This window comes from Lepisosteus platostomus, chromosome 4 (genome assembly GCF_059453375.1).
Source record: "Lepisosteus platostomus isolate fLepPlt1 chromosome 4, fLepPlt1.hap1, whole genome shotgun sequence".
NCBI lineage: Eukaryota > Metazoa > Chordata > Actinopteri > Semionotiformes > Lepisosteidae > Lepisosteus > Lepisosteus platostomus.
In genome coordinates this window covers 52,334,065-52,359,942 of record NC_142614.1, presented here as the reverse complement: position 1 = coordinate 52,359,942, position 25,878 = coordinate 52,334,065, and the positions used below count along the sequence as shown (strand labels likewise).

Below are 25,878 nucleotides of genomic sequence, written 5' to 3'. Positions count from 1 at the left end.
GATCAGACATGAAACATGGGACTACCTGTACTTAGGCATTTAGCAAAAAAATACCCTCTTTTCCCTAAAAAACACTCCATATACTAGAAGAGGGGGGCTCCATGGCAGTGAAAACAGATTTTCTCGCTAGTCCCTTTGTCTTGCAATCCTTATCCCTATGTCATTCCAGAGGATTGGAAAGGCTGGAAACGGCAGAGATACAGTGCACCCAAGACAATCCATCACTGTTACCATGGTGCCTCCCTAACCTTCGCTCAGACATTAAATAAAAAGCCCACAGGAACTGAAACTTTTACTTGACCCTTCTGTTCCCCTTTTTACTTAGTGTTTTGTTGCCTTCATTTTAACAGGGTATAAAGTGGCCTAATCAAAGTAAACTGGCAATGTCACAGGTAGTAACTCATCAATTCCACAGACGATTGGACTCCCATACATTCTTCTTCTCCAACAATGTATTTTTGTTCTCTTGACAGGAGATTGTGATTAACACATAATATATGTGGCTGTCTTCTGCTTGAAGAGCACTACCCCCACCCCAACCTCAGGGTTATTAGTTTAGAATACCAACCTTTTGGTAAGATTAGGAGCTATGGGTACAGCAGGACTCTAAAACCTTTGTAGTCTTTAAGAAGATGAAAGTGATTCTTTGCAATCTGTGTCACTGACAACTGAGGTTTCATGCTGGTAGAGATCAAGAAAACTTAAGTGCTTTTCAATACATGAAATACATTATTTCTTTCAAGCGTAAGGTAACAATTGCTTTAACTAAGACGTTCACTACTTAGCAGTTATTTATTTTGGTACTAGTTAAGTGTATAGGTGCAGCATATACTGTGTAGAGCTAAGTAAACATAATTAAGTTTCACTACTGAAATTCAGTTTTGCAAGAATACCTTTCAGTCTTCTGGGGTAAGCAGACACAGAATAGGAATAAATGATAAAGGCCACACTTTCCCTAACATTACCTTTTTATTCATTTCTAAAATGCTGTTTCTTCAGTTAAGATGATTTCCAGTGTAAAAAAAAAGTTTTATGATGCAATATTCTGTTTTCAATCATAAATAAAACATAACCCACAAGACAATTACATTCTTATAGTTTCTCACCTCACATGTTCTCTGTGTGAGAAGGAGAGTGCTGGCTTTGTTCTTTCCAACACAAGGTTTTAATCCCAGCTTGGTTTAAAGTCTGCATGTCTTTGAAGCTGTGGCCTTGGCAGACGGTGGATTCAGCCCTGTCTTCTCAAAAGCCCTCTGACTTGTCCTGCAGGTAAAGTGCAAGAAGTGTTCACCTTTAATATACCAGTATGCTTGCAATGTGTCCGGTTACAGTCCTTCAGAATTCTTCATCCTTAGCAACGAATTGAGCTGAGACTCGAAAAGACAAAGAAAAGTGCAGGAAGAGCAAAGTTGAGACATGGTTACACTGCAGTAATGAGTCCCAGTTAAGATGAAGGATGAACTGTCTGTTGATGCCAATGGTTTGGATGGCTCTGTAAGACCACCAAAGAATTGAAATAATCCTTGCAATTCCAATGTTCTTTTATGTAATTCTGTAATTATTATTTTGTGATTGACTTTATAATATGATATATATACAGGTATAATACATCATAGTAATATAGAATATAGAATGTATATTGAAGGACACAGAAACTTAGAAAAGTACCAAAACCTGTCTGTTTTATACTGTAGGTTTGGCAATACAACATAGTTCACATATTTGAAAAATTCACCATCCATCTCACTGGCATTACAGTTCTAATATCCTATCAGCAATGTTTGTGTTGTGTTGATAACAGGGCATTGTGACATATTACATGAATTATCTGCAAATTAAATTATGCTCTTTCAATTATCTGACCTTTATTATTTGTTTTCCATATTACGTAAGCATAACTGATGACTTAGACAAACTGAGTTCTTTGTTAGTACACTGTTGTTTAGTTCCGCTGACTTGTTCTTGGAGTCCATTCAATTTCATAGATATAAGTATTAGAGAATAAAAGAAATCATTGTTGCACGCTATGTAAATGCTCTTGCATTTCATTATCTCACAATACTGTTGCTAATTGTCTTCTTTTGCCTCACTTTAAATGTTTGTTTGAAACAACAGGAATGAAATAGGTCACTGAATTGTAAAAGGAATAAGAATGTATGTGTGTTTAATTGTGGCAGAGGAAGAGTAGAGAACGATTCCTTTGTTTATCTGGATATGAAAAGAAGCTGTCAATTGTTAACAGAATTCTGAATTGGGTACCAATAGGCGGAACAAACCAAATCCTAAATTACCTGATGAATGTATACCTTGTCCCACGTGATAATGAGACTTCACATTAATTGATTACAGAATGTATCGTTTCATATGGTTATAGTTTTTGATCATTTTCAATAAACAATTGTATATTTTCTATTCAATATCAAGCTGTTTCCTGATGCCCAGCATAAGACCGTTCATATAATCAGTTGCTGATGCCCCTGCTACATAGAAAAACTTTGATGAATGTCTGTCATCCCAGCAAGATGAGCCCTAAATCATTGATACTAAGTTTAAATCTACAATTAGGGTCCATGTCAGGATGCTGGAACTCGAATAACAAGCTGAACAAAGCTGGGTTACAAAGCTGAATGATTGGTAAAGTGTGACATTGTGCAAGTGGCTGGTGAGTGAGCTGCTGAAAAAACTGTGAATGTAATCTGAGCTTATTCACAACTTGTAGTTCAAGGTAAAAAACTAAACTGGTTTGAGGAGTCAGAACTTAAGAATGGCACATAAACCTGCCTTTCAGTCTTCCAATTTGTTTGATACTCTCACTAATCTGCTGCCAAGTTTATGGGAGTTTATTTTTAAGTGCTTAATAGATATTCCAGTCTGTGGAGGTTTATATCGATATTTATTTTTCAGTTTTTTAAAGGAATAGCATGGTGCTATGATGTCTTAAAAATGTTCCTTTAAATACCAGCTAAAACTCTGAATCCATAGCTGAACTACACAATTATTTAGCTGCAACTTTGCAGAAGGACTTGAAATTCCAGCAGACCTTGCTACTCTCTTTTCTCTTTATAACCCACAATACTTAACAAATTAGTGGCAAATCATTTTAACCATCCAGAACATGTCAAGCCAGTTTCAAGGATTAGCTGGCATAAGTTATTTTTGTAAATATAACACTTCAGTGCATGGTACTTTATTCCATGGTAACTGATTGGAAGAGAGAACCATAGGTGAATAAATATAAAAAAGTGTGAAGGTCCTCTATATAAAAAGAACACGTGTCATTTAAAAGAATTTGAGACTATGCAATGTTCTCAAAATGACTATTATTAATATATACAACAGCATTTGACACATTTTGCTCTAATGTAAACATTACTCCAATTGTTCTTTTAAATGAAAACAGAGCATATTGTAAACCTCCACTCACTATCCATAACCGCTTCCTTTCATAGATATATTTATATATATAATCTATAGAGAATGGTGGAAGATGGACCCTGATCTGGCAGACAGACGAGAAATCGAGCAAATTTAGTTCTGGAGAAAGAAGAGAAAATTCAAACTTTTTAGCCAAATTAAATTCTGTGTTATATTAATGAAAACTTTCTTCAGCTTTCCAATATCACAGCAAATCCAGAGCACAAAATGTAGTAATAGAAGATTTTTATAAGGGGCAGAAGCACTTCACTGCGTACCCTTGCTTTATCACACTGACAAGTTTTTTTTTCTTTGCTTATATACTGTAAATGAGTAATCACATTTTGGATTAAAAACATGTCCTGTTCCTGTCCTGTTGCTTTTTACTTCATCATAGCAAAATAAGGTTTCAGCAGCCATGCTTTTTACTCCCCTGTTATTATCTTAGAACTTAAAATGCTACGGTATGTAATCTAAACATTTAAAACCCATTGAAGGTCAGTCCTGTGCCTTAGGGAAGCCTACAGTAAGAATGAGAACACACTGATCTGTGATCTCGACTGGATAGCTGTAATATTTGAAAGGCATTTAACATTTTAAGTGAAATCAAACATGACAAATAGTTTCAAAATAGTTGAACAAAAGATTAAGAGAAGTGTAATGACAGTCAAAAACCCTTTTAACTGCAATTACAAAACCATTTAAAATCAAAGCATAGTTCAAAACATAATGTAATGTACAAGAGTAAATGGTGTACATCGTAGAGCCAGGACTGTAGTATAAAGACTAAAATATGTATTTTTAAAACATACCAGAAATAATGCTGAATGTTTTTTTTTTCATTCATAAGCTCTAGAGAAATATTTACCTTTAACATTAAAAACTAAACATTGGGAATATTGTCACTGAAACGCGTTAAGCTTGCCCTTATCCCAAATTAGGAATACCTTTGTGTCTACTACTGTACACTGTCTTTATTTTCTGAGCTGTGACAGGATGTCTGTGGTGAAATAAAACTCTCAGCGTCCTGGACTGAAATTTATTGTTCAGTTTTAGCAATCAGCTATTATTGAGAGAAACTAAACAAATCCTCTAAAAACCGATAAGGTCAACAAAGAACATTTTTTAAAAAACATAAGAACATTTGACTAAAATGCTAACTTGATTTTCTTTTACATCTCTTACATGCAGAAGAGCGAATTAATTTTGCTTGAGTACAGCAAAAGAAACTTAAAAAAAAAAGAAAAGCAAAAACTACTTGTAGTTAATTGCAGCTTTTGGAACAATAAGCACATTGAGCTTTAATTCTCTAAGTCCTCTTACATCATGACTAATTGGTAGGATCTTTTTTTAGTGCACAGGCATCTTAGTAATCTCCATTCTATGGCTACATCTAGCTTTATCATTTTGTTAAGAAAATAAATTTCTTAATTTTTAAATTTCTTAAATTGACCACCCAGGCTGTCCCAGCAATTCACTTTGAGCTGTTTGCCAATCCATTTAGCTAGCAAGTGCTGTTGTGTAATCTTAACAGACAGGAAACAAGAGGGGTAATTAAAAGCCCTTTAACCTGATTTAAAATATCTTTAAAATATGTGCTGAAAAAAATAGAATGTACTCTATTATATAACTGTAAAGACAGCTATCACAGAACTCGCAGACGGTTCTGTTCTTCAACAGAATGAGCTGAAAAACCAGGTGCAGCATATAAAGTCTTCAGGTCAATGTATTTAAGTCACTCAACAGTAAAGGTAGTGTCCAAGATAGTGTTTGAAATTCCCAGGTCAGACTACAGTATGTGTATTCAAATAAGGTTGAAAAATCTCTTTTCATGAACAGATTTGTAGTAACGTACTTAATAGGGTACTTATTTCTTCCTATTCTGATTCTTTTAACCGCATGACATCCTTATCTTATTTGCCTTGACAGTAAAAGTTCATAAATTACCTGTTTCTCCTTCCTTAGTGATTCCCCTATACTGTATAATGAAACATAAGCTTTTTAGTGTAATCAAGCAACTGAAAAAATCAGGCTGAATGTCTTTGTGACTGCATTTTGAGAGCTAATGAATAATGCTACCATTTACTTTTCTCTCTACAAAATCTCCTATACATACTACATATTTTCAAAAGACCTAAAGGGATTATTAAAATTCATCTCCTTATCATCCCAAATACTACCCATCCCAATAACCTTTAAAAATAATATTTAATGTTCGTTTTTCCCATTTCCCATGTAATGCCTTTGACCATATTGCATATGTACACTAACAATTCATCAGATAGTTAATCTAAAAATTGGGTACGCTCTCATTAAATAGGTGGCTAAGGTTGACATGTACTATCCATTTGAAAAGAAATAACAGTGGAAACTAAGAGAAGATTTTAAGTGTGTTGAAGTCATATGAAATGACGGCTTCACTGTTATTTGCTCTTGCATCCACGAACATTATTTTGAAAAAAAAATGGCAGACAAATATTTTAGAAAAACTTTTGAAAAATATAAAACATTTTAGTATTTTCTTCCCTATTACATATCAGTGGCTTCTGTCATTTTGGATGTACATAGTGTTTTTGCTTGTTAACTAGGAGTGTGTCTGGCTCATTACTAAGCTCTGATTCCTGGAACTGTCTGGAGTGAGAATTTCAAAGCAGAAGATAACATGATGAACACTTAGCTTGAATTAATTATTAGGATTCCAGTAGCCTGATGGACTTTGATGAGTAAATGTGGGAATGCAATGAGGTCAAGCTCTGCCCTATAAACTTTCCATGAAGTGGATTTGTAAATGCAGCTCTTATCTGTCTTACAAACAAGTCAGGTCATGTCATCGCGCATTGTTACTTCATGCTTTTATTATTAATTCTATTTCTAGAAGACATTAGGCAACACATTATGCAAATGAGGCTGTGAAGGATGAGGCCTTTTCTGCAAAAAGCAGACATACATGTACTGTAATTGCATGAGAAAGTATATAGATTCCCAGGTTTTCAATCCATTAAAATACTGTAAATCGGTGCTTGTTTTATACTGATTTGTACCATACTATTACTAATTATCTTGGGCTTCGATATTTTACAAAACTCTGAAGAACCTTATTTCAAAATGTGGAAACTTTACAAAATCTTTTTTACAGATTCAAGCACCCATAGATTATCATCATAATTTTATTTTTATACAATGTGTTGGCAAATACATAATATAAAGCATTTTACAAAACTGTATTTAGCCATACAGAACAGAACAACAAAGGCTGGATTAGTACAATTTCAGAGAGGCAGAACTTTATATACAGTGGTGTGAAAAAGTGTAACCCCCTTCCTGATTTCTTTTTTTTTTTGCATGTTTGTCACACTGAAATGTTTCAGATCATCAAACAAATTGAAACACAAGTAAACACAAACTGCAGTTTTTAAATGAAGGTTTTTATTGTTAAGGGAAGAAAAAAATCCAAACCTACATGGCCCTGTGTGAAAAAGTGATTGCCCCCTAAACCTAATAACTGGTTGGGCCACCCTTAGCAGCAACAACTGCAATCAAGCGTTTGCGATAACTGGCAATGAGTCTTTTCCTCGCTGTGGAGGAATTTTGGCCCACTCATCTTTGCAGAATTGTTGTAATTCAGCCACATTGGAGGGTTTTCGAGCCTTAACCGCTTTTTTAAGGTCATGCCACAACATCTCAATTGGATTCAGGTCAGGACTTTGACTAGGCCACTCCAAAGTCTTCATTTTGTTTTTCTTAAGCCATTCAGAGGTGAACTTGCTGGTGTGTTTTGGATCATTGTCCTGCTGCAGAACCCAAGTGTGCTTCAGCTTGAGGTCACGAACAGATGCCCGGACATTCTCCTTCAGGATTTTTTGGTAGACAGCAGAATTCATGGTTCCATTTACCACAGCAAGTCTTCCAGGTCCTGAAGCAGCAAAACAGCCCCAGACCATCACACTACCACCACCATATTTTACTGTTGGTATGATGTTCCTTTTCTGAAATGCTGTGTTACTTTTACGCCAGATGTAATGGGACACACACCTTCCAAAAAGTTCAACTTTTGTCTCGTCTATCCACAGAGTATTTTCCCAAAAGTCTTGGGGATCATCAAGATGTTTTCTGGCAAAACTGAGACGAGCCTTTATGTTCTTTTTGCTCAGCAGTGGTTTTCGTCTTGGAACTCTGCCATGCAGGCCATTTTTGCCCAGTCTCTTTCTTATGGTGGAGTCATGAACACTGACCTTAACTGAGGCAAGTGAAGCCTGCAGTTCTTTGGATGTTGTTGTGGGTTTTTTTGTGACCTCTTGGATGAGTCGTCACTGCACCCTTGGGGTAATTTTGGTCGGCCGGCCACTCCTGGGAAGGTTCACCACTGTTCCATGTTTTCGCCATTTGTGGACAATGGCTCTCACTGTGGTTCGCTGGAGTCCCAAAGCTTTAGAAATGGCTTTATAACCTTTTCCAGACTGATAAATCTCAATTACTCTGTTTCTCATTTGTTCCTGAATTTGTTTGGATCACAGCATGATGTCTAGCTTTTGAAGATCTTTTGGTCTACTTCACTTTCAGGCAGTACTACTGCACTGTCAGGCAGGTCCTATTTAAGTGATTTCTTGATTGAGAACAGGTGTGGCACTAATCAGGCCTGCGTGTGGCTAGAGAAATTGAACTCATCTTTCCAAAGATGTGATAAACCACAGTTGATTTATGTTTTAACAGGGGGGGGCAATCACTTTTTCACACAGGGCCATGTAGGTTTGGATTTTTTTTCCCCTTAATAATAAAAACCTTCATTTAAAAACTATATTTTGTGTTTACTTGTGTTATCTTTGTCTAATATTTCAATTTGTTTGATGATGTGAAACATTTCAGTGTGACAAATATGCAAAAAAATAAGAAATCAGGAAGGGGGCAAACACTTTTTCACACCACTGTACAGTATGAGTGAGGCTGGCATGTGCAATGTGATTATTTATATTCTTTACTTTTCAACACAAGACCTTTTTGAATGTCATGTTCATCTTGACTTAGCTTTACTTTTATCTCAGCTGACAATTTCAGAATATGTAAAATCCAGAGACAAACTGTTACTATTGACCAGGGAATGTTAATTGTTTTAAGCATGTGCAATAGTGTTGGTCACGCATGTGTGAATATTGTGGAGTGTGCTTGTGATCACTGTGTCCAGTACAGTTTGTGTTAATTGCAGAAAATTTCACCTTTAATAAATTAATTCTCTAATTTAGAGATGTATATTTTGTTACATTCCTAATAATCATCTTTGCATGATTGTACGTTTTTAACATAGAAATTTTAAAGTAAAAACAGGAGGAAAATAATCAATGTCTGTTAACTTAACTCTTATCAAAATAATTTAAATTCTAGTAGACAAAAATGTGCACTGTCAAAAAAATGGTTGTCAAACACTTTACTTAAAATTTTCTCTCAGCCTTATCACAATTACAATAACACATTAAGCTGCCAAAATTTCCTAATTGAAATGTCCATGTAGGAAAAATGTGACACGGTCATAAAATATTTAATGCAAAGACAGGTTTGCATTCATGAATGGTTTCAATTGCATTAATGATGCAAAGTGTTGCCTCAATACTCTTCCCCAAACCAAGATAAAAGGCAAACCATTGTAGGATGGCAATGTTAGGTTGTATAAACTGTGAAAGTAAAGTGTGATAGCTTAGAGTGCTATATCTCCAGAATTATCACTACTACAATTACTGATACAGACCTCATTCTGCATGGGTTGGGCTCCCACGAGATATAATGAGTAACAGAGGATTCTGACAAAACAGTCTGCAATGTCTTATCATTTAAAACACCTCTTTTAACCACCTACTTTGTTCCCACTGTTTACTTAGTTAGTCAGCCCTCTGTTGCCATTCATACCGAAAGACATGTTGAAGCAAATTGTTGACACAAAGATCATGAGGCACCTGCCTATATCAATAGAAATGTAGCGAACCCTGATCAACAGCCATTGAAGAAACTGGATCAGCTTTATAACTACAGGTAGGTACAGTGCCTTGTAAAAGTATTCATCACCCCAGGGCCCGCGCTACGGTGGGTGCAATGGGTGCAACTGCACCTGGGCCCAGATCTAATGGGGCCCATTGCTAATGTCATTAAAATGACAGTTTTTTTTTAGAAAAGACCATCTGCAAAATAAACGAATGAGAGTTCGTATGTCAGGGGCGGGGAACGCAGTGTATTATCCAATAGCAATATTAGTCTGGCATATTTTAAAATAAAACACAATGCTCTATTGGAAAACACGGCTGTGCGGATGATTTGTAATCGGTCGTTGGCGCGTTCATTCCAAAATATGTAGAATTGGATAATGTGACCTGTTCCCCCGCAAGACTGAGCAACAAGACTGAGACAAGCTTACATTTAGCTAAGCTATGTTCGTTAGTGTAATGTAAGTCAGGTAGCGAGAAACGCAAAGAACAGAAAAGACAATTACAAAACACGAAAAGGAGGCAGAAAATGCCAGAAGAGTATACGACTCCTGGCTCAAGGTTCCCCATGTAGCAGCAGCACGTACCACCGAGTGCCAAAATCAGCCGGCTGAAGATGATTCCCAGGCGAGGAAACTCCTTGCCAGTACTTCCACCGATTCGGCTCGTGATGATTGCCTTGCGGAGGCAACCGAGGCCAGAATTGTATAAGTTGTGTGTCCAGTGCAAGTTAGTAAGCATAGCTTATCTGGGGTGTACAATGATTTTTTTGACCCTTCACCCCTGGCCAGACTTATCAGGACGGATTATAATGAGAAGCAAACCACTGCAAATCAAAGATTTCTCATTCCCGAAAACTGATGGTTGTCGTTTCACACCAGCCAATTATTTCACAAAGTCAGCTCTCAAACTGTGCCTAGACCATGGTTAGTCTATTCCAGGTCTACCAATGCTGTTTTTTGTTATTGTGGCAAGTTATTCAGGACTGAAAAGGAAGTCTTTACTCAGGGTTGTTCTAATTGGATCAAGTTGTCCCAAAGATTATCTGAACATGAAAATTATCGATCCCGTGTTGAGACAGAAGAACGTCTTTCTTTCTTGAGCGAATTCATCCGTCTTTTGGGCATTTTGTTTGATGTAAAAAATACCGGAGATAATTCAGCTGAAGCCTGCAACAAACTTGCCTTGTTTTTAGGAGGCATTCATGGCACAGATTTGGCAGCTGAAGTTTCTGTCTCATCTGCTCCCCAATGTCTGAAGTCCTGCAGTATTTGGTCAACAAAGATATGAAATCAGCGTTTCCAAACACAGTGATAGCATATCAAGTGTTTTGACAATTCCAGTTGCTGTCGCCAGTGCTTGTTTAGCAAACTGAAATTGATCAAAACGTATCTAAGGTCTACCATATTGCAGGAAAGACTGTCAGCTCTGGCTTTGTTGTCTATAGAGAATAGCACTGCAAGGCAGGTGGATTTCAGTGATATTATCGCTCAGTTTGCTGCGACGAAAGCACAACGAGTCAAGTTGTAAGGAAGGCCCATTTGTATTTACTGGCACCCAGGCCCAAGTATGGGTGCGCTAGCCCTGCACTCCCCCTTCCCCCTGTTTTATGGCAACTCTGAATCAGTGCAAAAGCAAATTATAGTTCAAAAGGTCACAAAAATAGTGCAATAGTCTCTGTGTGTAAAAGGGCTTATCTTTAGGGTAAATGCAATTATCTCTGTACATTTCCTTATATACAGTAAAGTTTAGAAATGGTGGGAATGTCACTGTAAAGTTTCAAAAGTGAGTCTGAAACATTTGCAAACTTCTATATGGGAGATGGGAGTTGCTGTTCATACATCAATACATACTGACATGTATCACTTTCAAGATATACGTGACAATATCACAATCCCTACATAACACTGGCTTGTGTGAATGAGTCACAAAAAAAGAAGACTATATTGAGAAAGATTAATCTTAAACTGTGTATGAGATATATTTCAGACATGTAGCCAGTGGTTTTATGGTCAGACTAGACAAAGATTTGTCATTATATCTTAATGCACCATGATCAGCATGGTAGGTGGTGGTAGCATCAACATATTGTGGGGATGCTTCGCATCAGCAAGAAGTGGGAAGCTTGTCAAGATAGACAGGAAAATGGATGGTGTAAGTACAGGTGAATGCTAGATGAAAACCTGCTTGAATCACCTACAAGTAGGACTTGAAAACTTCAAAACTGGGTCAGAATTTCCCACTTGTGCCAAAGCTACAATGAAGTTAAACTTCAATTGAATTAAAGTGGCTGGACAAGATGAGCCAGCAAGTGGTTCATTGAAGGTCCTGACGTGAATCCAGTAGACGATGTATGGCAAGGGTTGACAGATGTAGTCCATCAGCTATACCCAATGAATGTGTCAGAACTGGAGCAATTGTGCCAGGAGGAAAGAAAAAAAATTACATCATCCCACTACACAAAACCTATTCAGAAATATTTATAGCAGCATTTGCTTCCATAAATGCTTCCACTAAGTACTAACTGGCAGAATATGGTATGTATACAACAAGTAAATTACACTTTTTATGTCTTTTTGCATGTTTTGCTGCCATTCAGCCTCAATCATGTATAACAGTTTAATTTTATTACTAAATAAATACATTTTTTAATAAAAAGGTTAATTTGGGGAAAAAACTATACTTGTATTACATAAACATGTCATATTAATAGCTGGTGTTGCCTGCAAATACCCTGCATGAACAAGATGATTTAAGCTTTTTCTCAATAGCAATGTTTAAAGACACAAATTAAGCAAGAAACAACAGGAAACAGAAGTGAAATAATCTTTATTTCATTTTAATGTATTGTTTTAGATCTAAACCTGTCTGAAGAACAATAATGATCATTTCAATTCCAAATCTGTAAAAAGGTCTCTTGACAAAATAAAGACTTGAATTTTTTTCCTAATATTATTGTCTTTTTTCAAATATAACAATAAAGACCTTTCCTAGAAGCACAGGGAGATTAAAGTATTGATGAGACACCAGTCCATCATGGGGCACACCCATAGACAGAGACAGTTTGTCCTGGCACCATTTTGGAAGTAGATAGAAATCACATGAACATACTGTAGGAACCTGCAGACCCCACACAGAAGGTACTCCATGCCTAAACTGAACACAGGGTTTAAGAGCTGAAAGGCAGCAGAATGTACTATCACAGTACAGTGCCACCCACCCAAAGTGTGTGATCAAATTGAGAACTGGTGGTATACCAGTAAATTCTTGTTGTAAACAGTTTGACAGTTACAAATGATAAAAATCTATTTACCAATCACTCACTGTCTTACATAAGAAATGTACAGTAAGTAAATATCACCTGCAAATACCTCTTATCTCATTTTGTCTCATGCAAACCTCCTCCATCCCATGTCCTCCTTTGAAGCTACCATTTGGTTCATTCCTCTCACTCTCCGAGCTGAGTGTCCTTGTTCTATGGCCAGGGGGCTGACCCTCAGGTAAGTGGGTTAAGCCAATATTTAAAATACCCAATAAAGATTCACAAAGCAACCGATTTAGTTATTTATAATGCAATAGTTTTAAAATCTGTTGTATAAGGAATTTTTAAACCCATTTCAGTACCAAAACAATGATAGAAATTAAGTAAAGGGAAGCTGAAAATCTAAAGACGGTGAAATCACATTTGTCCCTGGAGGAATGACCTTATAAAATGTGCTGAATTCAAACAAATACCTCTATGCTTAAGCAAAGCAAGACAAAATGTTTTGAATCATGTTCTGACGCATTTAAAATTACGAAGATGTCATGGATGGTGTGTAAAATATAAATGCAGGCTGTTTGTTCTGCCTGAAAAATGAAAATGTTTACCTGTGTAATGATGTATAGTATGTGGGCAACAGTGAGCAGACACATGTTTGGAAGCACTACCGGGCTTTAATCTTTAAAATAAATCTCCATCAAAGTGGCAGGTGTGCCCTATACACTTTGAATGAAATGTTCAATATTTATTGTTTTAAATTTTCTTATTTATTATTTAATTCATGAAATGACATTCTGCATAATATGTTCAATAACTGCACATTGTCTTCTGCTAAACCCCTTGATTTCACTTAGGTGCACTATAATACAGCTCTAGGCCATGTTTCTGGGGTTAACATTCTATCTCTGACACTTTCTCGAAACAAAAACTCCTCAAACAAACCTGTAGGGTGAGAAGAATAAAAGTAATAAAATGAACATGTATAGACCATGAAATCAATGCACACACACACACCCAAAGTACGCCTAAGAGTATATGTAAAAACATTCCCACTGCAGTTAATTTCTTTTCTTAGTCTTTTGCCAAGAATACCTGGAACTTCCAGGACTTTTTTCCACTGTGACATCAACTGGGTATTTTCAAGGTTTTTTGATTCCCTAAAAAGGTTTTCCATAATTTAACTTTTAAATTAACGTCTTCTTTTAAAACAGAAGAAACCCTCTTCTGAACTCTGATCAAGGAGTCAAGGAGATACCTTTGTATTTCTTATCCTAAGACATAATTGTCGCTGTTTTTTCACAAATACGATTTTTTCAAGAAATAAAGACTGCAATTCGAGAGGGACTGGCATCCCGTTCGGGGTGTACCCGCTTTGTGCCCATCACTTGCCAGGTCAGGCTCCAGCTCCCCAGCGACCCTGAAGTGGTTAGAAAAGGGATGGAAGGATGGAAGAGTAATCTTCACAAGAGTAATTTGTGCTTGGGGATCTTTTCCCTGTACTCTGAAAAGACTGGATGAAACACAGCTGAACACAGCAATCCTCATTAAAATGAAATACAGCACACAATCCAGAGTGCAAGTCTTGCGGAGAAAATATTTTACTAAAAGAAAAAGGAAGCTTTATCGGTCAGGAAAAGGAAAATCTTCAATGATACAGGTTGGAATGCATTATAAAACATTTGCTGTCAGTGAAGGAACATTATCTACATATCTTAAAAGATAAATTGCCTAAAAACAAGGTTCGTTTGTTAAATGTTTATAGTGATAATACGCAGGATTATTTTCGTGTTATGTGTTCAGAAGAGGAGTAAAAGGCCAACAGTCTTTATCAAACACACTAATCTGAAAGGGCTAAATCTAAACAGGCTCTCAAACTTTATTGCACCTGTCAGTCTAGTACTATATGAGCCTTCAAAAGGAAATGCTGCTGTTTGTACCATATTGCTGAAACCAAATTAGTTAAACACCAAAACATCAATCACATTTTACCATATTGTCACATTTAAACAGGGTGTGATCTCAAACATCAAAATGTGTTAACAATTACAAACAAATGGAGGAACTTTAGCCCATTTAGCTAGTTTTACTGGAAATTGCTGAAACATCTGAACATCTCATCCGGCTATTTCTTGAAGGGTAGGTACCGTATTGGCTTAAACAATTGCGTCCCATAACTCTGTTTACTGAATAAAGAAGTGCCTTTTGTGCTCAGTTTTAATTGCACTTACTAGCAGTTTCCACTTTTGTCCTCTAATTTGTTGTGCTGTTTCTTACGGAGATGTGGTTATGAAGATGCCTTTGATAATTCTGAATGCCTAAATCAAGTTACCTTGTAGTGACTGTAGTATTTAGTCTGTAGGCTAGTTCTGGACTAAAATGATGCCGTTATTTTCGAGTAGGGCTTTACACTATGTATATTAAAATATACTGTTCGCTTTTAATTTTGTGAAGATAAAGATAAAATACATTAAAAAATGAGCCACAGCCACATTATGTGCTTCAGTTAAGAGACTCACTCAAGGTTTTCATCAATATTTTTCCAGAATTGGTAATCCAGTGGGCCGTTGTGGATTGACAGTCAGTATGGCTGACTCACAGCTCTCAGGTCCTGCCTTCAGTTCCTGAGAAGCTGGCTAGCTTAGGTACCGTCTCTATGTTGTCCCCTGTGTGCATGCTTGAGTGAATGCATGTGCATGCCCTGCAGTGGACAGGTATCCTTTCCAGAGTGTAGTCCTACCTTGTACCCCTGTGCCTGCTGGGTTAGACTTCTCAATGACTGATGAAACATTGCAGCAACTACAAATACATTAGAATTAGATCAATCAGTGATCGGTTAGTTTAACACAAATCCTTTTGTTTTATTGGAATCATAATAAAATACACAAGGCTAAGTATTAGCACCAAAATATCCGGAGGACAACATTAAGAGTGCTCGTTTTATTTACCTGTACTATGTTATGCAGTTCCCTAATAGGGAGGGTACATTCTATAGACAAATGCTTAAGTATTGCATATCTCAACACTCATAAAATATATTTATGCATAAGTCACAAATAGTTATGAAGGTAACTATGTGAAATACATTTTTATTTTAATTGGAAACTCTTCCCAAGCCTGAAAGTGATAAAAGATGTGAATTATATAACCCAGCTAAACCTGAGGCAGTGGTAGAACAGGAACAGGAATTTTGTTGCTCCTCCTAAATCTATTACTTGCTGCAATATTTAGGTAGAACTTTATAATCTGTACAATAGAAAAACCTTTTTGCTGCTTGAAGGTTTCTAAAAAGATGAAAGTAGTTCTCCTTTCTGAAACAAAGGGGAAATAGAGGAGTGCTACATTTATGTTATTATAGCAGAAGGTCTTATATCTGGTCTCTGGAGCTTTCAGATTTGTGGGACACAGACCAACTTCCCTTGAACACAGATCCTGGCAGTCAAATTTAAAAAGTCCTTCAGAAACTGCAATAGCTATGATAACACGATAAACTTCCAAGGAAACACAGAAGCAGATAAACAAGCAGTGCAATTAATATGTGATGAAAAGAAATGTACAGTAGCTGCATGCAAGGACATGTAATCGGCACCACTCCTGTTTTATTGTCCATTCTGTTTATCTATTCACATATACGGCAACAAATACTCCACTTCTTGGTGACACTAGGAGCCTTACTATTTCCAGCAAATAAAGGAATGGAAAGAATAAAAGAGCAGCAACCAATGTAAGAAAGTTAACACAACCACACAGAGAAAACATTTGTGCTTCTTTTCAAATATAAAAAAGGCTCTTATTTTGCAAATTAAAAATCTGAATGTTTACAAACAATACAGAAATATTGATACTATACATTTGTTTTAACATTCTCTCTTTTCCTCTATAGAAGATGAAGAATGAATCAACAATCTGTGATATGTCACCTCACTGGACGATCATAAAGCATATAATTATTTTAGAAGTTTTTGTGAATCAGGGATAAACAAAGCAGAGTAACTGTAAAAAGAGGCTGTAGTCATGAAAGGAAAGGAGTCAGTTCCATATTATTGTACGCGCTTTGTCTCAACTTTAACCCCTCTCTCTATCTTCAATTAAGAAGATAAATTAACAGGTCCTATTGGATGAATATGTACAGTATATTTAAAAAACAACTGTAGCAGCAACTGTATGTTAGGTTTTAATACATAATGACTTTTAGAGATGTATAGTATACTTAGAACTAAATACAGTATTTACCATCTTAGAAAACACTGGTAGAGTGTGGTACTGTGTAAAGACATACAATATCAGTGAAGGGTGTGTGTTTTAACATGTATGCAACACTGTTGCTTTTTTCCCTTTTAATGACTACTCCTTTGCCTTTAATTTTGTTTATACTATTATGTTTATACACATATACTTTTTCAGACTTAGATATACTCTTCTTGTCTTTAATCTTTCAATAAATAAAACAACAATGTAAAAAAATTGAATATTCCAATATCCTACATTGTGCTGAGTCTCTTATTTTATCACTTATTTTATCAGTGCAAAGGTTAATTAAAAAGGAACTGGAGTTTTGCTTTATCATATTTTTTTTATTTTATTGCCACTGTAAATGAAAGGGTGTATTTATTTTCTGTTGATGGTTTAGTATTGTTAAAATAGGAAGTTACAAGAAATAGAGAATTACAGAAATATTACAGAGTGGGAAAATCAATAATGACAATAAATAATCATAATCCCCAAATTGTAAAGATATGCTAGTAATTTCCTTTTGGCCTTTACCAATCATGACCAATCCTAGTAAACCCCATCAATGAATTCATCACTCTGTTCTCCTTCCCACTGATAGCTGATGAGTGTTGAGTGTACTTTTGCACTATGCCTGCTGGTGCATCATCCAGGTAGGTGCTTCACATTGGTGGTTGTGAGGGGAGTTACCTTTAAAGTGCTATATAAGGGAAATTAATTATTCATTATTATTATATGTCAAGAATATACCTGAGTGGTTGGTATAATTGGAGGTATTTTTTTCTCTGGCACAGCTTTGATGAAAGAGTAATCAATAAGGCATGCTAGGTTCAGCAAATATTTATTAATAATGACAATAACACACACACACTAAACAACACAATATACTGTATAACATAAAGCATACAAGTTACTCTATTTACAAACAAGGTATTTTAAAGGCCTACAGTATGCCCTGCCCAACAAAGAAAAACCTAAGACTGCTACTAAGTATTCAGAATCCTACGTAATACCTATAAAGGCCAAACAAGAGATACAGCCCTTCTAAAAAAACAAAATCTGACCTAGAGTTAAATTTCTCTTCCTATGAATCCAGATGCTCCACAGTGAACGGGACCGTACTGTCATATTCTCAACAAAAATGCATCTACTCTCCAGGAGACATTTTGAACCTAGGGATACTTTATATAGGAAAAATAGTTTCCTAAAGCGTTTTCCTTAACACGGTTCAGATACTTTAAGTATTTCAGGTCTTAAAGGTTGATCCAAACAAGGACCTCTAGCCTGGGACATGCTTCTGGATGTCCTTATGAGTCTTTGTCCGCTGTCCCATGCCCTTACACTGTGTCCCCTTCTCTCTTGTCCTTTTATCCTGTTTTCCTGGATTGTTGATGACTCTTAATGATTTAACAATAACTTAATTAACTAAGGTAAGGCAAGGTAAGCATTATGACTTCTTTGGTTTCGGATCCCCTACAACTCAGCAAACACCTGCTTTCTTGCTTTAAAAATCCTGAAGAGAACTGCAATAGTTGATACTAGCTAGATGGTGACTTCCCCCCACCTATCTGTAACAGTATTTATGCAGTATATGGTCAACGGTTAAGGTCTTTTGGTTTTCTTGAAAAATCACTTCTGGTAGAGAAGAATGAATCTAGATGTTTCCTTTAAAATATTCAACAATAATCGCAGTTACCAAAGGTTTCTATCAATGTGCATAGCTATGTACTATGCCACATACCGACTTCATTGTTTGATGACCACAATAAGGAAAGAAAATGTTTTTCTCTCTCAAATGGAAGCAACGGACTGCTGTCCTGTCCAGGGTGTATCCTGCTTCTTGTCCATTGTTGCTGAGATGGGCTCCGGCTAACTGCGACCCTGCAATAAAGTGCAATAAAAAATCAATAAAGTGATTCGAAAATGGATGTATGGATAGTGATCATGCTACTTTTTACAAAGAGGATTTGCATGCTGTGCTGTATACTGTATGGCTGATTACGCTAATATAAAGTATACCCTCAAGAAAGAGATACATTAGGGAATAAATTGTCATTCAGTCAATATTTACAGTCTTACACCAAGATAAGTTGCTATTTCCAGAATAAAACATACTGAAGAGATTATTTAAAAACATTTTAAACACAGCTCCTGTGATTAAGTTTCCCTGTGATTAATACACCACATCTGCTACAACACAAAATGACACTTTGACAACACTTAAACTATATATTCCTCTACTTAGATGCAGTGCACTTTGTGGGCGAAATTGAGACAACTGTGTCCTGGATCCTCTGTGGGCTTGGGTTGCAATGAAGAGGCTGCACATCCAGATTATGAACAGAGTCTTACTGCCTCTTGATGATCACCATGTTCAATGCAGGTCATGCTGGTGGCTATTTGCAAATGCCACACATTTGAAAGATGACCTTGACCTTTATAATGAAGTGAGGGCTGAACAGGCTCTTAGATACCTTCAATAAAGCTTAAATTCCTGTATATTGGACATAGATGTGAATATTTTATAATCCACATTATATTTCTATATTGCCCCTGGAAAATCTGATTTCTTTCTTTAGCACTGTTTTTGGAGGGCTGATTTGTTGCCAGACTCCAAGTTAACTATTCACTGATTCGTACAAATCCTCTGTCACAAGTTGAGATTCCTGGTAAAAGCTGAGTAACTCTGCCATGATTAAGGGCAGAATTAAATAAAATCACAGCTTCAACCCACACACCAGCTGCAAATAACAAATCCTTCAGTATATTTAATATACAGCTGATGAGCATGTTTGAATGAAACCAAGCCTATAAACTGTCAGGAACCTAGCACGACTTGGAATATTCCATTTCTCTTGAGAAAGCTGCCATGATATGGAATAGCATTATTTAGACAATTCTTTATACAAAGGGCCGTGGGAATCTGGAACCAGCTACCCTGCCATTATATTGAATTTGATGCTTTGGCTTCTTCCTTGAAACACCATGAAATAAGATCCTTTGATAAGTTTCTGACAAGCACAGAAGTTATATAGCCTCCTCACATTTATAGCATTTTTTACCTTCTTGAAGCTAATCACTTTTTGCGTAGATACTACATGTTATTGTAAATACTGATAGAAAATCTTTTAAATGTATATACCACATTTAATGACAAGAATTCTTTCTTTTTCATAATGTATTTTCAAAAGTATGTCTGCAAGGCATATACTGCAAATATACTGTACCTTGGTACAGTAATATATTTTGTAAAATGTTGAAGATACAGTTTCATATATTTAATAAACTAAGACATAGCTTAAATTATTTCATGATTACAAATGGGGATATACAATGGCAAAGGAGTTCAATGACATTTCAAAAGAATTAAAAGTCAATGGAACAGATTAAATTGACTATAAATTACTCTCAAAAGTGCAATTAGACATATGACAATGTTTTTTGTAGTTTGAGACAGTGACATGTGCAAAGTGCATTAAGTGCACATTAAGTGCAAATGAAGAGCACGTCCACAAATTTCAGATACGAGAATCTTTTTTAAGATCCTAAGTCTGAACTTTATTTTGAAGTTATTCGAACGTTAAAATGACCTTGTCATTTTCGGGTTTAAATGACCGTTTGACTTCTCCCACACCGTCAGCTTGTATTCAATATTACAGTATAATAATATAAATGAGCTGAGCGTAACTGATGTTCATTCCCAGCAATGGACTCTAATTTAGTAAATGAGGTAAAGGTAAATAATACAAGAAATTATTAAATAAACATTTTCAAATTTAAATTAGTTTACAGTTCTCCACCAATTTGCTTGCTACACCTGCCTAGTAGCAATGCACAGAATCTAACCTGAAGCAATCTCGGGAAGCTTAAATACAGTCTTTTTCGGCAACCCGCCCTTTAGTTCCCTAGTACTCCGTCCCATATATTCATATTAATGATGCACAAACACGCCTTTCTTGTGTCCAAGCGGAGTTTTGTACGGCTGGCGAAACCCCGCTATCTCGCGAGTTTTGCCTGCAGTCAGATCCCGCCCCTTGCGATGCCCAGCTGCAGTATATACATACAGCAGCGAGCCGAAAGCATTGGTAGTGTAGGAGGAGTTGCCGTAAGGACGTTAGAGGCATCTTGGGCACAAAAAGAGCATAAAAGAGACTGATACGCTTTGTGTTAGTCAAAGTGCACTGGAAGCGAGGGGAGCCTCGTTCAGCATTGTTGCTTTCATCCGTGCCTTTTATGAATTCAATCCTAAATTGATTCGTTTTGCACTCAGTTAACGTTGATTTACATCCGCATGTTTAGGGGGTTGCTACTACGGGAGAGCAAACGCCTTCTGCAGCAATCGGAGGAACTGCATTTTACAGAAGCCGGCATTCACAGGCTCTCCTATCGCAAACTAAAGAGCGTGCCCGAAAGGACTTTTAATGCTTTGAAGCCTGTTTGGGAGTTATAATCTACGGTCTTGTGTTTGGACTCGATTGGAGACAAAAGAGCACATAATATAATTTAAAAGAAACTGTTCTTTAGTTATTCAGCGGCTGCATTTGCCATGTCAGCGCCATCATCGTCCACTCCTCCCGCCGAGGGAGGGAAGCCTTCTCAGACCATCCCGGCAGGTCCAGGCGGGACTGCTCAGGACTCGCTGTCCGCTGATACCGGGCTGAAGCCATTGGGTCCGACTCCGAGCCAGAGTCGCTTTCAGGTGGACCTGGTGGCAGAGGCGGCCGGGACCAACGCCGGCGGCGACAAGCCTCGTGGAGAAGAAGCATCCTCGCGGGCATCTGCTCCAGCTGCAGGTAAACCAGTGGAGCTGCCGGTGCAACCTGCCGGCGCCGAGGAGGCGAAAGGGCGGTTCAGGGTGGTCAACTTCGTGGACCCGAGCGGGGCCAGCCCTCCGCAAGATGCCGTGGTTGTACCTGCGGAGGGTATCCAGAATGGGGACACAGTCATGAGCGAGGGGAGCCTTCATTCCTCCACCGGAGGCCAACATCACTATTACTATGACACCCACACCAATACCTATTACCTGAGGACTTTTGGCCACAACACCATCGACGCGGTGCCGAACATTGACTTTTACAGATTAACCGCAGCGCCGCTTGGGGAAAAGCTGATCCGACCCAGCCTTGCGGAGCTACATGATGAGCAGGATAAGGTACAGTGTGAAGAGAAACACTCTCGCAAAGTGCATAATACGCGTGGCACAGGCTTGTATGGCAAGTAACAAGACTGCTTGGCCGTCTTGTCCCAGAGATGCAAAGTAATAGTCTTTACGTTGGGTGACTTTTGAGAAATATATGTATAGTAAGAAACGGGAGCAACATTTTGAAATGTATTTTTATGCCCACTCTGAAATAATTAATTGTTGGGATTGTTGCTATAGTATTAACAGAAATGCACATGCATGTTTTTTTAGGAATGATAAATTTCACGTGCAGTCTGGAGATACTTCTGAAGGTTAACCCGCATCTCAGACGAGCTTTTTTTGCCCATTGCTTGGACTTGGACATTGTATGAATGCAAGCGAGAAACACTAGTTGTAAATTGTGAATCGATGTGTTTTTCTTCTTAGTTAACGTTTATATTAATGGGACAACACATTACATCCAAAACAGGTGTTTCATTATGGGCCCATATTATTCCTTCCCCCCCCACCCTCTAAACAGGTACAGTAGGTGAGGCTAGAAGGTGTAGTACTGTACCTCTGCTGGTACTTTATATTAAAATAATTGGCCTAACTGTGTACATCTGTAAGATGTATGATATTGATTAACAGCTGTATAATTATTTCCAATTACATAGTTTTTGAAAATGTGGATTTGCTTCTGCTAGTGTCTGTACTGCTGGTAATGAACAAAATCCGATAGTTCGTATATTATTATAAATCATTTCCTGTATAATTTGCATTTGCCAGTAACATATCTTCATTGCACTGACCAACCTTTTTATTATAACTTTTCTTTAAAAAATACTTTATTACAACTTGGTAATGTTACCACAGACACGACTGTAATAAAACAGCATACAAATGTTAAATGCCAATACAGTTAATCCTGCCTTGCTGTCGGGAGGTCTCAAAGTCTTATGTCAGTTTCCACAGCTGGAGTATGAGAGAAAGGCAAAATGTCATAGTTCTGACAAACCCAGTTGCAATTAAAATGTAATAGGTTTATCTTATGTCATGTCTGTGGGAAAACGTACGGTAGGAAGTAAATGTACTTTAGTCTTTTGGAATATTTTTGTTCTCTTGTGTATGGTAGGCCTGCAGTTTATATTAATACTGTCATACAGGGCAGAGTTCTGTGAATCCTCTCCTTCTTGACATCTTCAGTAAGCAGCGCCTGTGCTCTGTGGACATGTTTTGCTTTTGGAGCAATTAAGCCAGTGAATGGACAATCAAAACGTGTCACTCTTCATTGCCCATCACTCCTTTCATTGGCAGAAATCAAAACTGAAGGGCAAATATGCAGGACAAAAAGTGTTTCTAGTCTAGCATCTTGCCTAGAATTCACCTTCTGCTCTGTTTCCTTCAGAAATCTATGGGGAGAAAACAGGATGTGAGCAGAGCCTAGCAGTTTGACGTACTGTGTGTGAGAATCTCCTGCAGATGGTCCAAAAAATTACCCTGGTTCATTTACAGTTCCCTTATATTGCAATTTTAGAATGCAGGTTATTGTAAGATGCTGCATTATCGAATGTCATTTTTTTAAAAATAATTAGGTATGGTAAATGACAGTAACTTATATTTTTCTCTTTCGGCAGCTGAGTATTATATCAGTGCCATTTCTGTATAAAATTCTCAAGGGTTTCTTTGTAACTACTATGCAATTATGTAATAAGTTTAGAATGTTATGATACCTTTGTTTACCTCCAGGCTTCCATTACCCTTGAGTTCATTCTTTTAAAATGTGGAAAAAATGCACAAATCCGAGTCATCCCTTTTTACTATTGTGATGACAGGATTGCGGCGATTGAAGTAAATTAAACATCTCTAAGATTAGCTCCTGAATACGACGTTGAATAGATTGGTGAACACTGTGAAACAATCATTTTGGCCAGGAGGTTCAGAAAACTGGGGGCAAAAAACCCAGTACTGTAGTTTATTCCGAAAGGACTTCAATCAGAATTGCAGGCTGACCCTTCCTTTCCACCAACATGCTGAGCAAGATATTTTTGGCCGATCTGTTGAAAAGCACAGAAGGACAACGTTCAGACACTCCCGGAGCCGTTTTGTCTTTGAGCCCTTGAGTGTGTGGTGCTCCTGAGGAAATATGCTGTTCCCAAGAGGGAGCTTTCAAGGTTATCGCAATGTTGTGCACAGCTGCTCTTTCACACAGCTGTGCACTATGTCATTTGTGGGACAGTCGTCTCGACAGCAGGTTGGTGCCCGTTTTAGAAGCTCAGACCACGGGTGAGCTTCATGCAGCCATTGCAGTAAACACCCGTGCCCGGCTATTTGTGTAGAATTCCATGGTCTTAACTCTTACTTTTGGAAACTGCAAACTGCCCTCTAAGCTTAAGGTGTTATTTCTGTTTGAAGAATTAAATGTTTCTTTCTTTGTGACCTGCTTCCTCAAAACAAGACTCTGTAAAAACTACTCTCCTTGGTACTTTTTTTTTCTCATTCTTGTTGCTTAGATAAATAATGGAAGCCATAGACAGCATATTATGTTTAAGATCACTGATATCCTACCTTATAGTGATTGTATTTGCAAGAAGTTTAAGTGAATCTAAGATGAAAGTCTTCTTATTTTTGGAGACCCTATTATGTTTTATTTGAGTAAAGCAGTTCTCGCACTAGTGAGTATTGATATAATCTCTGTATGCAGGAGGCAGCATATTCTAGTGGGTTGTACCTTGAGCAAGGAATTTTAGCAATTTGAGCAATTGTAGCAATTTGAGCAAGCCCAGTTGCTCCAGTCCTCCCACCTGAATAAATGGGGACCAGCATTGCTGGGGGGGAAATCCCTGCAATGGACAAGCATCCCTTCCAGGAAAGAGTCATGCGCTCACTAGGCTGCTTAATGCTACAGAAATCAATAGAATCGTGAGCCACTGTTGCTCTGGTATAGATTTGTCCTTTTACCTATCTATGCAACTTTAGTGTGTGTATATATAGACACTAGCTACATAGATTAAAAGATACACAAGACTGGTCTAATGTGTAGTGAAGGATAAGTCAAACTTTGAAGAAAGTTCTTGCCTCATAAAAATGTTGCATGTGGCAGCCATTCGTTTTCAGTTCTTGCAAAACTAAAATAATAAAGCCCAGTTTGTCTGAAAGGGATCTGCGTCTATCCCATCTGGTTGTAATGAGGGGGCATGGACAAAGGTTTATGTCTTTCTGGTGTAATAGCTCCAAAGGTCTGAAGATAAAATCTCTTGTATTTTAAGAAAGATGAATTCTGTTTGTTCACTTATTCCCTTGGAGGGAACTGAATCCAGGGGGGGACGTCACAAAAAAGGAACAGCGGCAGTTGTTTGGCACAAACGGGATCACGGCTTCTAACCTTGAAAGTTCATGAGATAATCATATAGTTTCCGGATGGGTGGGATGCTGAATGACATCTGTATTTTTTACTTCAGGCTTGCCATATTACCACCTTAATGTTTTTTCATCACAAGAATAAAGAGCAAATTCAATTAATAAGCAGACGGTTTGGTGAACTGACCTTTTCCTCAAACTAAAGCGAACTGTCTCATTTTGCAACAGTTAGGCTATCTAGATCAGCAGTTGCCTGATGGGATGGTGGTGGTGGTGGTCTGACATATGGTAGAGGGTCTCAGTGTCCGTCTTGGTAAAAGGCGAACTGTTTGAGTTGCAGCTTCCAAGAAATGCTCCACACCATGCTTGTGGGGACTCTTAAACTATTGGAAGAGGCTGAACTTTCACTAAAGTTAGAGATGAATGACATGATGGGGAATTCAGCATTCATTTCACATATTTCCTAATCGGTGTTGTTTTACTGAATGGACTGAGCTTTTCTCTCGAATGAGGGACAGTTTCTAAAA

At 37.4% G+C, this 25,878-nt stretch overlaps 1 protein-coding gene and 1 long non-coding RNA gene across 4 annotated transcripts in view; one reads left to right on the top strand and one right to left on the bottom strand.

The window, feature by feature from the left end:
* Nucleotides 1–1,177: 1,177 nt before the first annotated feature.
* On the bottom strand, nucleotides 1,178–18,744 carry LOC148673411 (uncharacterized). Of its 2 annotated transcripts, none has more exons than XR_015936017.1 (3): nucleotides 18,611–18,744; nucleotides 15,380–15,438; nucleotides 1,178–1,263 (listed from the first exon to the last, which is right to left on the bottom strand). It is a non-coding gene; the product is annotated as an uncharacterized LOC148673411 (long non-coding RNA). The 2 variants fall into 2 exon arrangements; XR_015936016.1 differs by lacking the exon at nucleotides 1,178–1,263 and adding an exon at nucleotides 13,551–13,584.
* A 2,189-nt stretch (nucleotides 18,745–20,933) lies between these two features.
* Nucleotides 20,934–25,878, top strand: part of slc12a2 (solute carrier family 12 member 2) — a 95,584-nt gene continuing 90,639 nt past the window's right edge. For both annotated transcript variants that reach the window (XM_088629831.1, XM_088629830.1), the window contains exon 1: nucleotides 20,934–22,021. In XM_088629831.1, the coding sequence (XP_088485957.1) occupies nucleotides 21,416–22,021 (606 nt within the window). In that variant the 5' untranslated portion in view covers nucleotides 20,934–21,415. The remainder of the gene's footprint in view (nucleotides 22,022–25,878) is intronic.